The sequence below is a fragment of the Pelobates fuscus genome, chromosome 10 (assembly GCF_036172605.1).
Source record: "Pelobates fuscus isolate aPelFus1 chromosome 10, aPelFus1.pri, whole genome shotgun sequence".
Taxonomy (NCBI): Eukaryota; Metazoa; Chordata; class Amphibia; order Anura; family Pelobatidae; genus Pelobates; species Pelobates fuscus.
The window spans coordinates 30,625,817-30,643,486 of NC_086326.1; the positions used below are offsets into that span (position 1 = coordinate 30,625,817).

The 17,670-nt window shown below is 43.7% G+C and overlaps 1 protein-coding gene across 1 annotated transcript; it reads right to left on the minus strand.

Annotated features, from left to right (window-relative positions):
* Positions 1–1,618: 1,618 nt before the first annotated feature.
* On the minus strand, positions 1,619–15,656 carry BORCS7 (BLOC-1 related complex subunit 7). Its single transcript, XM_063433560.1, has 5 exons — positions 15,493–15,656; positions 12,530–12,592; positions 5,359–5,402; positions 5,245–5,265; positions 1,619–2,250 (listed from the first exon to the last, which is right to left on the minus strand). Exons 1-5 carry the CDS (start codon positions 15,649–15,651, stop codon positions 2,199–2,201), a joined length of 339 nt encoding a protein of 112 aa, XP_063289630.1. The 5' UTR covers positions 15,652–15,656; the 3' UTR covers positions 1,619–2,198.
* Between the last annotated feature and the right edge of the window lie 2,014 nt (positions 15,657–17,670).

Sequence of the window (17,670 nt, forward strand, 5' to 3'; positions counted from 1 at the left end):
TTGGCGCAGGACGGCGTTGTGCCATGCATGCGCAGTACCTCTGATTCCTTTCCTACGGGAAAGCATTGAATTGGCTGAGATCATCAAGATTGATTCTTAGTAATGGAGGCGGTCACAGAGTGGGAGAAAACAGGAGTACAAAATCCAATTCTGACAGACTAATTAATAAAATCACTGCAGGCGTTATTTACTAAATTTTGAATTATAGTGAGTTGACAAAGGGATTTTAACAGGGTTATATACTAAAGTGAGAAATCAAAGTGAATTACAAATGTAAGGTCAAATTAGCCAAACTAGAATAATTCCATAAGTCAGCTATGCTTCAATTTTGTCTACTGTGGCCTTAAATTTAAATTTCACATTGAATTCTCACTTTATTGAATAATCCTGTAAATGTCAGGCTAAAATAATCTAGACAAAGAGACAAACTTTGTTTTCTGACGTTGCGATTTTGACCAAAGGTTTGCTATGGCCTATTAAGTAAATATATCCCTGTGTCAATGGCCACGGAACATTCAGCAGGGGAGATATTTAACTCATGATAACTCTTCAAATACAGGGACTTCCCCTTTTTTGATAAATGTCTACATTTATTAGAATGGAATTGGGACATTTCCAGGGATAATTTATTCAGCAGTCTCCATATAGCCAAATTTTCTTGCCTAAAGGGACACTATAAGAATCTAGAACACTTCATGATCCGGTTGTTTTATCCTTGCAATATAAAGCATTGCCATATTGGAGGAATAGCAATATTTATATTGCAGGGTTTAAATGTCTCTAGAGTCACTCTGACAGCCACCAGAGGCACGTTTGTGTCCAAAAAGCAATGAAATTGGTGCAGTGTAACATTTTGCTATGCATGAGCACTTGCCTTGATTGGCTGGGATCATCAGTCTTAATGATCACAGCTCTGGAGGTGGGATGGCAGCATGGAAACCAGTGTTGGGAGGAAGAAATTATAAGTAAAACTGCTTTATTATTTTAGAAACCAGGCAGAGCGGGGTTCCTTTAACTCTGAATGTGCCTTGAGACTTTGGAAATATATTAACTGCAATTTTGTGGATTATAATAGAATGTCGCAATTTATAATTACATTTGGACACACAATTGATCCTGTTTGAGTTTATATTGATATGGAAGTTTGATCAACTCATAAACACACATTGCTAGACGTTTCATACCTTTGAAGCACTGTGATAAATAAACCCGTACATATGGCATTTTAGTAAATAGTTTTCTGTGTGTGTATATATATATATATATATATATATATAAAATGATGAGAAGAGCACTCCAGAGGACTTGTTTAGTAGATTTTATCAGTGTTTGAACAAAATCGACGTTTCGACCCGCAGGTCTTTATCAAGATTTATATATATATTTATTTTTTTAAGTAGCAGGATGGGGGAGATGCATTTCTCCTATCAAAGGATTTGTGCAACTTGAGTGCTGAATTTGTGAAGGTGTCTCTGCAGGTTACCCAAACGATTCTCAGCATTCTGCACAGGAATGGATCTGTGTGAATTGCAAATCTCTCCCTTACAGCATATGGCCCCCAGTAAACGCAAATAAAAATACATTTTTAATTGTAATTACAAAAGTGCAATTTATTTTACAAATCCAAATATACATATCTTTATACATAGACAAAGCAATTCATTTTAACAAGTTATATTCGTATAAGGCTCTTCCACTTTTAAGGAAAATATTTAAATACAGTATGAGTTAGTGATGTTAGGTCTTCATTTTGTAGATGATGCCGGTGATGGGAACGTATCATGTTTAAATCCACTGACTCTGTAAACAACAAGCAATTTAGAACACTGTAAATAAAAATGAGGAAAAAGGTGTGTTTCCTTTAAAGGGACAGTTTAGGTACCATAACAACTTCATCTAAATGATCTTCTGAGATCTCTGGTTCACCTTAAGGTGTTAAACCATTGTCAAACGGATTAACCACAAAGTTTGTGCTCTTCTCCTTGCCTCTCAGCCAGTCACCCTTAAGGTGAGCCAGTGCCAGGGACCTCCTGGCACTTTAGCAACTTAATTTCAATGAAGTTGTTATGGTGCTCGGAGTGTTTCTTTAAGTAATAGCCAACACATGCTGCGATGAAAGTGGAATCTATATCTGCACCGAAAAGCAAACAATTTGCGATACGTCCTCCGTGATGCTAGTACTATTTATAACATTCTTCCTATTTCAATAGATGCCGCAGCTGGTCCTGGAGGTTTGTCGACTGTTCAACACTACACAGTAGAAAGAAAAATAAAATGGTTAAATAAATAAATGTCGATTTTTAACATTTAAATGTTATTTTTTAGCCCTCAAAACGCATATTTGTTAAATATAAGGGAAAAACAATATAATATTATAGAAACACTATACTGTCAAGAATGCAAACATATATACCTGGCATTTTAGTGTTAAACTAACTGCTTAGGTGTCCGGTCCCCCCTCTGTAGAATTGAAAGGTGATTTTACTTACATTTTCTCCCTTGCCGCTCCAGTTTTGCCGTGGCTGGTTTTGCCTCCATGGCCGAGATCATCAATCTTAATTAATCTCAGCCAATGCAATGGTTCCCCATAGGAAAGCGTTGGGAGGCTATTGGACATGTGCAGCAGAAAAACGTGCTGCACCAGTCCGCATCTCCTCATAGTGGCGCAGTGAATCAATGCATGTCTGTGGGAAGCGTACAGCGTCTCCATGTAGAACGTCAGTGCTGTTCACTGTGAAGCATCTCTAGTGGCCATCTAAGTGACTGCACCTACAGGTGTAAGTAGGCAGCAAGGTAAACATTGCCTTTTCTCTGAAAACGCAGTGGTTATATTAAAAAGCCTGCAGGGACAAGCACTAGACACCAAAACAGCTAAATTAACCTCTAGTGGTTCTGGTGACTATAGTGTCCTTTAAGAATCCCTTAAAGGGACACTCCAGGCACCCAGACCACTTCAGCTCATTGGAGTGGTCTGGGTGCCAACTCCCACTACCCTTAACCCTGCAAGTGTAATTATTGCAGTTTTTTTAAAACTGCAATATTTACCTTGCAGGGTTAAGTCCTCCCCTAGTGGCTGTCTATTAGACAGCCACTAGAGGACATTTCCTGCTTCATAGCACAGGTTTTCTGTGCTAGAGCGTCGCTGGACGTCCTCACGCTGTGTGAGGACCTCCAGCGTCGCTCTATTCCCCATAGGGAAGCATTGAAATTCATTTTCAATGCTTTCCTATGGGGTGCGCTAATGCGCATGCGCGGCATTGCCGCGCATGCGCATTAGGTCTCCTCGGCCGGCGGGCGAGATCAGTCTCGCCCACCGGCCGACGTAACCAGAAGGAGGAGCGGCGGGGGAGGAGGAAGCAGCGACGTGGGACCTGTCGCTGCCCCTGGTAAGTGACTGAAGGGGTTTTCACCCCTTCAGCAACTGGGGATTGGGGGGTGGGAGGGAGAGGGACCCTCCAGTGCCAGGAAAACGGATTGTTTTCCTGGCACTGGAGTTTCCCTTTAAATCGAGGTATCACCACAAATTGCTGCATACCGGGGGGGCGGGGCCTGACAAGCATAGCGGACGGCAGCACTATGCAGGAGCTCCCTAACAATCTACCTTCCCGAGCGTCTTACCGGGACTCCTGCCGTCCACAAACCGCACCAAACAGGGGCTTAATCAAAGTGAAAGACGGGCGGAGCGTTCCGATACCGAAAACCGGAATGCCGCCCGACCAAGATGAGACAGCGAGGCTGCGGCCTGGTGACGGCTCTGGGCGGGAGAGACGGCCGGTCTCCCGTCCCCTGCCTGAACCCCCAGCAGGAATACAAAGAGTCCCGTCCCCCCGTCCCCCGGTCCACAAACTCTGGCCACACAGACCAGCAAGGAACGCCTGCAACACAGCCACAAGTCATGGCGGGGCAACAGACCCACAAGGTACAGTTAAAATGGCCGCCCAGCCTAGACCTACAAAACGGAGCAATCGCTCTAAAGCACACATATCCCCTATGGATTTGTTTGACCAGCTATGTGCAGGCCTCAGGAAAGCCCTGCAAAGCCGAGGGGAAACCCACCGACAAGCTGACCTAACGGTGGCCTCGTGGATAAGACCAGCGGCGAGACCGTCAGGCAAATCAGATACCAGAGGGCCCTGAGAAACACACGCTCCCACCCGCACACAAGCAACACAGGGACCCTAAAGCAAGTGACGCACGCGAAAAAAGCGTCTGACCTCGATCCCGGCTACCAGCGCAGCACCAACTACCTCTCCCCGACCAATGCTGCAACACAAGCGGATAAGAGGCTGCACATCATGAAGAGACTTACTGGAGCGGACCCATGTAACAGAAACACCGAGCCATGCGGCCATACTGAGCCTGCAACTCTCCGCAGCCGCGCTACAGCACCCGGTCCATGGGGGTCCAGCGAGAGAGAGGTCTGGCGGGGAGACATCACCGGAGATCAGCTTAACAGCCACCATACCAGCGACACCCTACACGCTTCGGGCGTCGGATAAACAACCAGGACTTACCTACAGTAATCGTGAGTTCCATGTTGCGCAGTATATGGAACCACGAGATGCAATGCTTTACACATGTAATAGTAGTTAAAACCTTACCATATTGTAAATACGTTTGAACGCTAGAATTATAACACACTAAAGCGTGATACTGCATGAAACACACTATGTCTTCGCTCGCACGCACATAGATGAAGCACTGTTAATCTGCCTAGCATACTCTAAACGCATTGAGCTAGCTAAGAATGCTCATATATATGCAAACTTCATAATCTGTCTAGCACATACTATAACATACAAACACAAAAATGTGCTGCCTATCTATATGCCACGTTATGTTTAATATGTCTGTTATTATACCGCTTGTGACTGCTATTGTGGCTGACCAAGCTACTGTTATACCATGCACAAGAGAAAATAAAGAATTTAAAAATTGCTGCATACCAAAGCCCCTTTCAGTTAAGTATGACAACTTGTACAATCTATTGTTGAAAAAAAAATTACCATAGAAAATAAAAACCGAGGAAAAAAAAAAACAAACAAAAAAAACACTGCTAAAGACAGACCTTCAGACCCGGGACAGCAATTTCATCCATGTTGTGTGTGTCTCGTGTAACTTGAAACCTACAGAGCAGTTTCTTTTATTCTTTGTGATGTGTGAAAGTGCTGAAACCATAACTAATACAGCAAGCTGTACGTGGGTACTACAAGTACAACGATATAGAATGAAAAATTGACTTACTTTTTCTGAATAGCCTCTTGTCTATAAGAGAAAGAAAAGAAAAAGCATTGATATAAAGAAATCATCCGTAATTGACAACATCATAAATGAAAAGGAAATCAAGGAGCTTCTTACTGGTACTGTAGATGAGTCGTTATAATCGCCATTTTTCTGAGGCTCTGAAAAAGAAAGGAAGAGTTGGTTAGAAACAAGGCTCCTTCTGGTTACACAAGTACGGTTTTATTGTTATTGTCATGCAAGGTACTTTTTCATACATTTTACAAGGGGATTCCCCCTTTCATGAAAACAGTAAGTGGAAGTTCCCAGGCTTAGAGGGATAGTCCTGCCAGGACTTGGCATTTTGGGGCAAAGTAAATACTTTACCAATGACACATTATGCTCTCCTGTCCTGCTTAGTGCCTTACCTTAAGGTTGACTGAATTGAATGGTTCATGGCTCGGCGATACTGCAATCCTGGCACAGAGGTTATTTACTAAACAGTGAATTGACAACTCAGCTATTTATCTGGCTTGGCTATTTGGGTCTTGAATGTGTAGTCCAAGCTTGATAACCACTACATGTGATATGCTCAGCCACACAATGGCATCCATATTTTGACAGAATTGACACATGAGCAGTACAGCAAGCTACATTACTAATCTCTAGTTCACGCTGAATAACTTTTTGACTATCAACTGTTGTTTTTTTTTGTTTTTTTTATTCTTTATTTTTGTAGTGCAAACGTAAAATACAAGCTGCTCAGGTATGCCACAACAGCATAAACAGGCAATATTTGTTACAGGGTGATACATTGAAGTGGCATTGTTAAATCTGCACATTTTTTTTTGTTAGTAGATGATTTGTCAAACGCTGAAGAATAGGTTTAGTAAGGTTACTACAGGCTAGGTACAATTTTCTAGTTGCTTTGGTATTTGTTATAGGTTATTACAAGATTAAGTCCACAAGAAGTGACACATATTGAATTATGGGTTGGGTGCGTCTTTTAAGTAGTGCATATTTTGGCTATATTGATGCATAATGGAATCAGAAACGTCTAGTATTAACATATCACATATCATTTAGCAAGAACAAACTATTTACAGATTAGATAGGGTAATACTCTCATAGCTATTGGTATACTTTTAACATGCTGCTACAGTTTGTGAAACTAGCAAAGACGTAAAGTTACAACTCAATATATCCTGAGGAAACTGCACATTTCTCATTAAGTGTAACGACTAGATATATGCAAGAGAAACCCGTCAGTTTGTGTCTACAGGTTTAAGCTGTATGTTATGCTGGGGCTCGTGTTGCATTTTCATGCTATGGGTATGCTTTAAACTGAATGGTAAGCTGGTTCGCTGCGTGTCAAGGGCCAACAATGGCCGCCTAAAAAGAAAAGAGAGACCTAAAACTGTGGGTACACATAACGTTCTCAACTGAGTTTCGTGGGAGTTCGTGTGGGGTATGTGATGCTGAGTTATAGTGGGTACTGTGCCTGGTGTTAAGTCCAAGTCTCTGCTGGATCAACCGATGCCGTGTTGGGGTTGCGAGTGTGCTCCCAGTGGTGGTCGGTGTATTTGGTGCCAGCTTCCCGGAGTGCGAAGGCTTGACGTCTCTGGGTCTCGTAGGAAGGTGCTGGGCGGTGAGGCAGCTCTCCGTTTTGCGGCTGTGCTGTGGAGGGGTGGATGTGACCCTTGCTGTGCGCCTGCTTTTGGAGCTGGTGAGTAGCTTGTGTGGGAGGCCATCTTAGCCGTCGTGTTCTCTCGAGTGTGGGGGCCATGGAATTTGCCCATGCGGTATGGCGTTGTTTCCCGCCCTTGAGCTTGTCGTAGTTTGCAGGGTCTGGTCGCTTGTTTAGGTGCTTGCGGAAGATAACTGTAATGGCGCCGCCTGGTCACTGGACAGACCCATTTGGACACCATTTTCATGGCCAGATGGTAGGCTATTCCGCGATCGCTCAGCATTAACCAGAAGTTTGCACACAGTCGGTCGAAATCCCCGAGGGGGTTCATGGTCGATTGGGCTTGTGTGCTTCGCTGGGCCGCCATTTTAGCTGCTTTCCAATGACTTGGCGATTACTGGTGCCGTGTTGGCTCAGGAGGTCTGTCACCTCTGTGTTTCAATCGTCGCTTTAGGTGCCGGGATATCCCTCTCCAGCGTGGGGGGGGGGGGGGGGGGAAACGTATTCCGGGAAGACTTCCAGGTGATAGGCTGCAGTTCCTCGCTTTATCTGGGTAGGCCTCTGGTAGGCCTCAGGTCTATCCCCGGGTAGGAGCCTCCGATTACGGTCGGGATGCTTGACTCTTGGCGCTATAACGCTAGGTTTCCCTTCTCCGGGTCTCCCAGCCTTCGCTTTGGTCAAATTTGCGCTGGTTTTGGTGTTTTAAGAGCGAATTTGCACGGAGCTCATGTCCAGTGCGACCGCTCGGCATGGCCGCTTAGCTCCGCCCCCATCAACTGTTTTTTTTTATTATATTATATTTTAATTAACTATTTTTATCACACAAATTCAACAGACGCTGCATTCAATTACTGATGCTGATCTTTTGTCCCTGATAACACGTCTTTAAACCACAATGCAATATTCCAGGATAACGTTTTAAACCTTAACCTCCTGTTTGATTTCTGGGGCAATAGAGTTTGTGTTTTATGACCAGGTGTAGATCTTTAAATCACAAAACAAACCCTTACCTAATATTAGATTTCCCACTGGCCAACACTAATTGCAGCCCACATCCAATTTTACTACACTGTGCTGTAAAATATCCAAGATAGTGATTGCACTCTGAAATAGCAGACATATCTGTTCTTTACTGGGATCTACTTTTTTCACGGAGGTCATATTCTTCTTGGAAATCAAGTAAGCATAAATTTTAAAAAAGCGATATCGGCGAAATCAGATTAATAATTATCTCCACTACAGTATATGATTCGGTTTGAGTATGACTCGCTGTCTGTGTGTATTACTGTATTATAAGATTGTGGGTACAATATGCAGGTCATTCATTAAATCAAAAATATGCTCATTAACATTTCACAGGAATGTCTGTGAAACAAAGCAATCATTTGCAGAAGAGTTGCAAAAAATGTTTTTATTCAATTATTTCCTTTTCAGTTTTGTGAAAACCAGATCATATAAATAAGAATAAGTCAAAGGGTTATTAAAGGAACTCTATAGTGTTCGGAATACAAAGATATTTTTTTTAACACTAGTGTCCTTCTGCCTTACACCCCCTTACAGAAATTAAAGGGTTAAAACCCCTGTAACACACACCTTACACCAGCACATAAGGTTTTCCCCTAACGCTGACGGAAGTGGAGATGGAGCCAGTGGCGAGTGACCTCAGTGCTGGAATAAGCAAAGTGTTTAAAGGATTAACATTGCCGCAAGGGTGGGTTTGTGGGGGGGGGGGGGGCAGAGGACACTATAATATAAGGAATGCAGCTTTGTATCTCTAACACGATAGTTTCTGTTAATGCAGCTCCTTGCAGAAGAAGCCACCATGAGTTTCAAAAAAACATTTCACCAAGGAACTATTATAGAAACAAGGAAATCATATTTAAAAAGGTGAGACAATAAACAAAGTGTGTCAATAAGATGTCTATTAGCATTTTGTGGGAACACAGAATAACTAATACAAAAAAAAATAATAAGCCATTCCCCCAGACTGCGCAATATATTATTAGCTAATCTCATACATAAACTTAAAATGGGGGGGAATTCAATCATGCACATTAATAAAAGAAAGAGTTACTCTAAGAGTTACTCTAAGTTCTCCCGGTAGCCAAAGTTTTGCCATCATTTATGTCATCCAGTTACGTCAAACAATTTGTAGTTAATGAAATGCTTTTTGTAGAGATGCATTATTGGGCCGAGAGTGCATGTGCGGCAGTTGCCCTCGCTCTGGGCTGGGTAGGAACACTGAGCGACGGACCGATGAACAGAGGTAGGATGGAGGAACAGTGTCTGATTTGAAAAATAGTTTCATCTCCGGAATCTTGATCAAAAATCTCTGCATGTGCTGCGTTTCACATATAGACTCCCTGCACCATGACCACTTCAAAACACAGACATGGTCATGGTGTTTTCACTAATCCTTTAACCCCTTAAGGACCAAACTTCTGGAATAAAAGGGAATCATGACATGTCATACATGTCATGTGTCCTTAAGGGGTTAAAGGATCACTATAGGGTCAGGTACACAAACATGTATTTCTGACCCTATAGTGTTAACATCCATCTAGCCCCCCTGGGCCCCTCATGCCTCAATAAATATAGTAAAAATCTTACTGTATTCAAGCCTGAAGCTGTAACTCTGCATGCTGTTAGACTCGGGAAAAAACAAGCAGTCTGCTGACATGTGGTAGCCTGATCCAATCACAGTGTTTCCCCATGGGATTAGATGAGACTGACAAAGAGGCAGATCAGGGGCAGAGCCAGCATGATTCAAACACAGCCCTGGCCAATCCGCATCTCCTCATAGAGATGAATTGAATCAATGAATCTCTATGAGTAAAGTTCAGTGTCTGCATACAGAGGGGGGAGATACTGAATCACAGGATGCTGTGCACAGTGCTGCCCTGTGCTCTGCTGACAGCCGATCTGAGTGGATGGAGGCATATTATGCCTCCATCAACTCCGAAGTCCCTCTGGTTCACTCCGAGTGATTGCAACTGGAGGCTTTCCTAGCTTTTAATGTAAACACTGTATTTTCTCAGAAAATAGTGTTTACCGTATTTATTCGAGTATAACGCACAAAATTTTGTACCGATTTTTAATCTAAAATTAGGGGTGCGCGTTATACTCGAATAAATATTAGCCCAGCAGAAGAGGGAGGGAGTGGGTGCTCCGATAATACCTCCCAGGACCGCCGGGCTCATTACAAGCCCGGCGGTCCTGGGGTGGCGGGCAGCAAGCGTTTACTCACCTCCCTGCAGCTCCTCCAGCTCCCCAGTGTAAATCTCGCGAGACCCGCGGCCAGCTTTTTTTAATTAATTCTTTATTTTTGTAGTGCGTACGATGGTAACAAATGCTTAAGAGGTACCCCAAAGGCATTCTTCTAGCGTAGTATACACAGTTAAAACATAAGGGTAAACAGTAGATCCTGCACATTTTTTGGTAAGAAAGTTGCCAGGATAGGTTTACGTTGTTTAGGTTCAAGAAGCAGACCTCGCTAGTTTGCAATAAACATGCTAGACTAGTTAGCTATATGGCTACTTTATCTACATTTAAGTTTGTAGCTTGGTATTAAACAATTTAAGAAGTGCTGCACTTTTTTGTTTTAAATGAAATCAAGAGTAAACAGAGTCAGGCTTATCAAAATAAAGAAATCTGACATGCTCTACATGGTGCTTAGGACTCTTTAGCATTGATATAGTACTGCTGGGTTTGGTCTTGTAATGAAAGTGAACAAAAAACAGAAAGCATTACTCAACTTTTTTTTTTTTTTAAAGTAAGACTAGCAGTATAGTCATCCTGTCTCATGACTGTAGTATTTAAGGAGAAGCTTGTTTGGCAGGGCGATTAGTAGGTCGATATAGATAAGCTAGATAAGTACAGTGCCAGTGGGTTAACCGTGTGAAGCATGAGGTGAATGCACAGATTTGAAAAGGAATATAACCACCTAGCTACTTTAGCATCTTAGCTTAATATGCGGACCTCAATTTTGGCTACGGGTGATGGGATTGTGAAAATGAAAAACACTGAATTGGAGGTAGGCTGAACATGAGATGAGAAGTAAGAGCATAGTGTCAGCAGTTCAGATAGGGTTTGATGCATGTCAGTTAAACAAAATAAATGCATAAAATAAAGCAGTAACTGAAATACTGAAAAGTTCACCCTATCCCCAGTTTCGTCTTCCATCCTCCTTGGCTGTTGAATGTCCCAGTGATCCATAACTTGACACTCTGTATGCTCCAGGCTTCATTGGGAACCCGGTTCAAGCTTGGCAGGCTGCGTGTATCTCGGATACCGGTATGTCGATGCGGTTTGGTGTTTGCTAGGACTTGAGGTTTCTCCCTCCGTAGGTGCGCTATGTGCTTTGGGGAACACCCCTTTGATGCTCTCAGCTTCGTTGTGGTGCGGTGGGTGAGCAAGTGTGGTTGGGGTCGGTTGTTCGTGCCCCTGGGCCTGGATTGAATCTCCCGTGAAGAGGTGGGTGTTTGCTTGAGGTTGGGGATCGTTTTCTGCGGTTTCCTCCTGCTCGCCGCTTTGCGCGAGAGGGGAGCGTGCTTACTTTGCCGTTGAGTGGTTTTAGGCCCCGTCTGAGCTGCAAGCTGGTGCTGAGGGCCGCGTGGCGTTTGTCGAGGTGGGCGGCGTACAGTGAGTGGTCGTGGGGCGCTTTGTTGCAGCCTGAGTTCGAGCTTGAGCCAGAAGTTTAGAAAAATCCTGTCAATGCTGGACAGGGAGCTTAGTGGTGTCTCATGGCTGTCTGCTGGCCGCCACGTGGTCTCCGCCATTTTAGGTTGGCCGCTCACCTCTCCAGCCCATGTCTCGGTTGTTTCTCTCGTGTTGGAGGGGACCCTCATGGGTGGTCCGGGATCACCCCCACCGGACCAAAGGGGGGGGTTGCGGGGTGTCCGCTCGTGGCAGTTGGTCTCCGGTTGGCTCCAGGCTGGGAGATCGGCCGCCTCTCCCGCCTGGTGCCCACCAGGCCACATGTCCTCGCGGGTGCATTCTGCCGTCTGTAGTCCGCTCACAGGCCGCATCACTGGTTTCCTGTAAGGGTAGAGGACTGGTAAGTTGCTTGGGGTCCTGTGGTGCGGTTTGTAGCGGGACAGGGGTGCCCTTTCAACCATTTTTCCAGGATTAGTGCGGAGCTCTAGTTAGGCACGTCTTCCCTCCATGATAATCAGGCCCTGCCCCCTATACCGATTTTTAATCGAAAATTAGGGGTGCGCGTTATACTCGAATAAATACGGTACATGAGAAAGGCTGCAGGGAGCTATAGTTCTCACCTGAACAACCTCGTTAAGCTGAAGTTGTTCAGGTGACTATAGTGTCCCTTGAATGAATAAAAACTAAAAACAATAAAACCGACACCAACGATGTCTACTCTTGGCACCTTCAAATATTTTTAAAGTACACTTCCCATGATGCATCTCTGTCTTTAATCGGTCATTACTAACCTATAGATTTTACAGGCAAGATTGTAATTTAAAAAAAAATTAAAACAAAAATATAAAAATCACAAGTAACTATAGCCAAACATTATCAGCAATTTTCAAGTTAAATACACACAATAGGTATCAAGCGGAATACACTGACATTAGATCTATTCATATTTACAACAGTTTTCCTTACATCTTCAGAATGTAAAATGGCATCTTCTTGCATAACCATATTTCGGGCTGCTTGGCCAAGGAGCTAAATTAAAAAGGCAAAGAAAAAAAATAAAATTTTAAAAATGAAATTACATTTCCAATTAAATTAAAAAAAAAAAAACGATTTCTACAGTTTCAAGTGTGTAGTTTGTGTGTCTATGAATTTAGGCTTGGTAACTGGCAGGACAGATATTTACATAATATTGGTAAATATACACAACTGCAATTTGTTATTTTGGACAAAACACAAATGAAACTAAATAGTGAATTAAACTCATAGTAAAGCAGAACAATAAATTACTTGATATGTGGTTGGATGTAGTTTAAACTAATTATTGTTAAACAGCCTCCCTCTTATACAAATGCAGGCATTAACAATTAATAGCATTAAATAGAGACTATATGATAAAATAACCTCTACTAATGCAATGTTAATATATTATAATAATATGCTTTTAAAATGAGAAGAATAATGTTTGTTTGCCTTTGCAAGCCCTCCCTTTATAACCTTGCTCAAACTTTCTCTGTCCAATCACAGACTTCCAATGCATCTTAATTAGAAGACTTTGCAAGTCAGGTGCTCCGAGCAATTGCTGCCTCTTAAATTTAGCTTCACTTAGCTAAACAAACCTGGCAGTAACAGGACTGGCTGTCTGATTAATACGCAGGGGATATAACATTGTTAAAGGACCACTCTAGGCACCCAGACGACTTCAGCTTAATGAAGTGGTCTGGGTGCCAGGTACCTCTAGGATTAACCCTTTTTTTTATAAACATAGCAGTTTCAGAGAAACTGCTATGTTTATAATGAGGGTTAATCCAGCCTCCAAATCCTCTAGTGGCTGTCTCACTGACAGCCGCTAGAGGCGCTTGCGTGATTCTCACTGTGAAAATCACAGTGAGAGCACGCAAGCGTCCATAGGAAAGCATTGTAAATGCTTTCCTATGCGACCGGCTGAATGCGAGCGCGGCTCCTGCCGCGCATGCGCATTCAGCCGATGACGTCGCGATCAAGATGGAGAGGAGGAGGAAAGCTCCCCGCCCGGCGCTGGAAAAAGAGGTAAGTTTAACCCCTTCCTCTCTCCAGAGCCCGACGGGAGGGGGTCCCTGAGGGTGGGGGCACCCTCAGGGTACTCTAGTGCCAGGAAAACGAGTATGTTTTCCTGGCACTAGAGTGGTCCTTTAACGGGACACTATAGTCACCCAGACCACTTCAGCTCAATGAAGTGGTCTGGGTGCCAGGTCCCCCAGGTTTTACCCTTCAGATGTAAACATAGCAGTTTCAGAGTGAACGGCTTTCCTATGGACTGTTTGAATGCGCGCGCGGCTCTTGCCGCACATGCGCATTCCACTCCACTCGGGAGCTGACGCAGGCGGGGGAGGAGAGGTCACCAGCGCCGAGGGAGACCTCTCCTCCTCCGTCAGGGAGGGGGACCCTAACGGTTGTATAGTGTCAGGAAAATGGGTTTGTTTTCCTGACACTATGGTAATCCTTTAAGGCAGCACTGTCACCGTCTGGGGACTTCGGTGAATTTGTAAAGCCCCCAATGGTGACAGTGCCACTGGGGGTCTGATGGCCAGGAGGGAAAGTAAAAGTGAGATTTACTTACCGGAACCTGTCCTTTGCGGACGCTGCCATTTTCTTGGTCTGCTCCTCTTCAGCTCCTGGTGCTGCCTGAAGCGCCTGGAGCTGATGTCATTGCTGTACTCTTGCACATGCATTAGAGTACAGCAATGATGTCTACAGAGCAAACTACCTCCAGCACTGGTGATGACTGTCGGGATTGACTCTGTAGCTCTGCCCTGAGTCTAAGAAAGTCAGGCACAGGAGAAATACATAGACGAAAAATATGAAATACTCATTTTCAGGGGGTGGGGAAGGTGCTAATTAAATGAATTTAGTCAAGCCAAAGTGATGTATTTGTCTGGAGTGTCCCTTTAATTTAAAGGAATACTATAGTGCCAGGAATACAAAGCTGTATTCCTGGCACTATCTCTCCCTCTACCTCCTCCTTACCTTGTGCCCCCTGCCCGGGTGAATAAAGGGTTAAAAACCTTTTATTTACTCACCTTATCCCAATACCGATGTCCCTCGACATCATGCGACAAACCAGCTCTAATGCGCAGCAAATGCTGAACGCACATTAGACCTCCCCATAGGAAAGCATTGAATCAATGCTTTCCTACAGGGAAATAATCTGACGCTAGAGGTCCTCATGTAGAGCGTGAGGTCGTCCCGCGCCAGATACCAGACCAAAGGTCCGCTTCAATTCGGGAAGCTCTCTCTAGTGGCTGTCTGGTAGGGAGCCACTCAGGGCAGACTTAGAGCTGCAATGTATAGAAACGGCAATTGTTTACATTACAGCACTACCTGGGAAAAAAAGGACACACTGCTTCCAGACCACCTCAATGAGCTGACGTGGTCCAGGTGGCTACATTGTCCCTTTAATTATTGCAGCATTTCAGTGCTACACACTACAGGGCAACACTTTTCATTTGCTGCCCATCTGGAGCCCAGACTATAGATAGCCACACACTGTGTAATTACAGCCTTACAGAAATGCTCAGTTTGGGGCTAACAGGCACTCTAAAAATCACTTCTACAAGCTATCAGCAACAGGGAAACTCTGAATCTGGTTATTTTACAACAAATACCCTTTTCACACTCAGCAATACAAATACATCAAGTTTTATTTAAAACTGTTTTGTTTACTGAATATACAAGGGGGAAATTAAACACATCGTATGAATTATTTTCCTTCTGTAAGCACTAGCAGCAATAGATAGATTTATATGGACTGCATTTCCCGTGATGCTCAGTCAGATGAGCGGATGACAGAGCATCACGGGAAACGTAGTTCGACGCCGTATAAGGCGCATATAACCAGGACTAGCCCCGCCCACCGGCCGGGATGCCGTGTGATGGCCGCCGCTCGCCCTTACCTCCGAGCTGCGCGAGCCTTTCAGCACCTGCTTGGTGAGCGCGATGACGTCAGCACCGCACGTACCAACCTTCTCGGTGAGCAAACCTTTCACGGAGTGCCCGTACCGAGCTTGCCCGTCCGCGGACGCAGCCATCTTGGCTACCGCTTCCTTCTCCATCAAGTTACAACTACGGGTCAGCCTGCAGTCCAAAAGGCGTAATCTAGCGATCTGTGAGGAGGATGCTACCAGGGGTTGTCATGGAAACCGGTGTTAAAGGGGCAGTGTGTCTCCTTTTGTTTTTCTTTCACAGGATTATTCACTAAAGTGTGAATTGTCAAAATAAAAATTCACTAAAGTGTGAATTGTCAAGAATTAAAATTTACTAAAGTGTGAATTGTCAAAAACTAAAATTCACTAAAGTGTGAATTGTCAAAATTTGAATTTACTAAAGTGTGAATTGCCCAAAACTAAAATTTTAAGCCAAAATAGTCAAAAATTCAAAATTCTTCAAATCCCCTATGTTTCCAAGTGGACCACTTTGGCCTAAATTTGAAGTTCAATTTGAGTCAACAATAATTTACACTTTGGTGATAAAACCAATTCATTTTTTTCTAAGAGTTATTATAACAAATCTCCTAACATTGTGTAAGCATTGAATGGTGGTGGTGAGGCTCGTCCACCCAAGAAAGGAGACATGTCAGCCCAGTGTGCATGAACGGCGGTGGTCTGCCATTTTCATAGACCCTTCAGAATTTTGCACAATCCAGCTGTTTTACAGCAATTACATGTACTGAGCATGTGCGAGAGCACACACACCTCCCTAGCTGCTCAATTGAGATATAAAAACGTAAACTTTATATTTATTCCGATATAAAGTTTGTTTTGATTTCTGAGTTGAGCTGATAGAGGTGTGCGCGCGCAGTACATGTAATTGCTGTAAAACAGCTGATTCTGCGTCATCAGAAGTGACGCAGTCCAGACTTCTGATGGGTCCAGGAAAAATGACAGAACACCGGCCTGACTAGAACTACCTTCCCTGCCACATTCAGGGCTGCAATGTGGAGATTTATGGTGAAGTATTTTGTATGAGTTGTGTACCCTGAGTGCGCTTCACACCGTGCAAGCACTCATGGTTATCTATCTATCTGAGCGGGGACCCACCATAGGGCAGGCTAATTGAGCTGTTGTCCATTCTCATATCTCTTGCGACTTGTTTTTCTCTCCTTAAGTTTAAAGGGCAATTCAGACGTGGACCCCTTGCTCACGTTGGCTAGAGGGATATTGGCTATTTCTTACTGATGATATCTTACAAGGTTGAAACGATCGTCTGAGGTTGTTGTATCTCTCAACAGAGGGAACTTGCTGGCATTTCGGATCTGTACTGCCCGTAAGGGTGGGACCAGTCTGATGTGCTTCAGATATGTTCTCTCTGTAATGGCACTAGATGAGCTAAAACCAACTTGAGATCTGAGTGGGGACCCACGAAGGGCAGTCTAATTGAAGTGTTGTCCGTTCTCATCTCTCTTGATACTTGTTTTTCTCTCTAGGGGATCTAACCTGCTGTGGCAGAACAGGAGCCCAAGTTTGGGACTGTTCTGCTGAATCTGGGACTGTTGAGAGACATGTTATAATGTCTCTCAACAGTCCCAGATTCAGCAGAACAGTCCCAAATACGATCAGTAATTGTAAATTCTGTTATGCAGGATGGATTTGTTTAAGCACAGCAAATCATCAGTCATCATTGCCTTTTATTTCTGAAGTTGTATCCTGAAGAGTTAATAAAATATGTTATAGAGTACAAGATACGTTAATTATATAAGTAGACGTCATGAAATTCTAATCCTAATTGAATACTGGTTTCTTGTCCACACAAGGGTTAACAATTTTTATTCCGTTGGTCCCCTCTGATTGGCTGCTAGTTTGGACTCCGCATTATTTATTTGGAATGTAAACTGAGATTACCATTTCAAGGTAAGGAAGCTACCAGTATGCTTGCCTTGCTAGTTGCAGGATTGATTCTAGCACTGGGGCTAATTATTACTTCTTTTTCGTTGTTGACAAGGAAAAACCACAAGGATGTAAAGTACCCAAAGAGCTTACCATCATTACCTGTGATTGGGAGTTTGCTTCACCTTGGTCATCACCTTCTTCCACACATCCATTTCTGCAATTTACAGAAAAAGTATGGCAGTCTCT

Coding starts and splice junctions, on each gene's coding strand:
- BORCS7 (XM_063433560.1), bottom strand. CDS start 15,651: ATGGAGAAGGAAGCGGTAGCCAAGATGGCTGCGTCCGCGGACGGGCAA. Junction 5,266..5,358: donor ACGACTCATCTACAGTACCA/GTAAGAAGCTCC, acceptor TTTCTCTTATAG/ACAAGAGGCTATTCAGAAAA. Junction 2,251..5,244: donor CAAGAGGCTATTCAGAAAAA/GTAAGTCAATTT, acceptor TCTACTGTGTAG/TGTTGAACAGTCGACAAACC.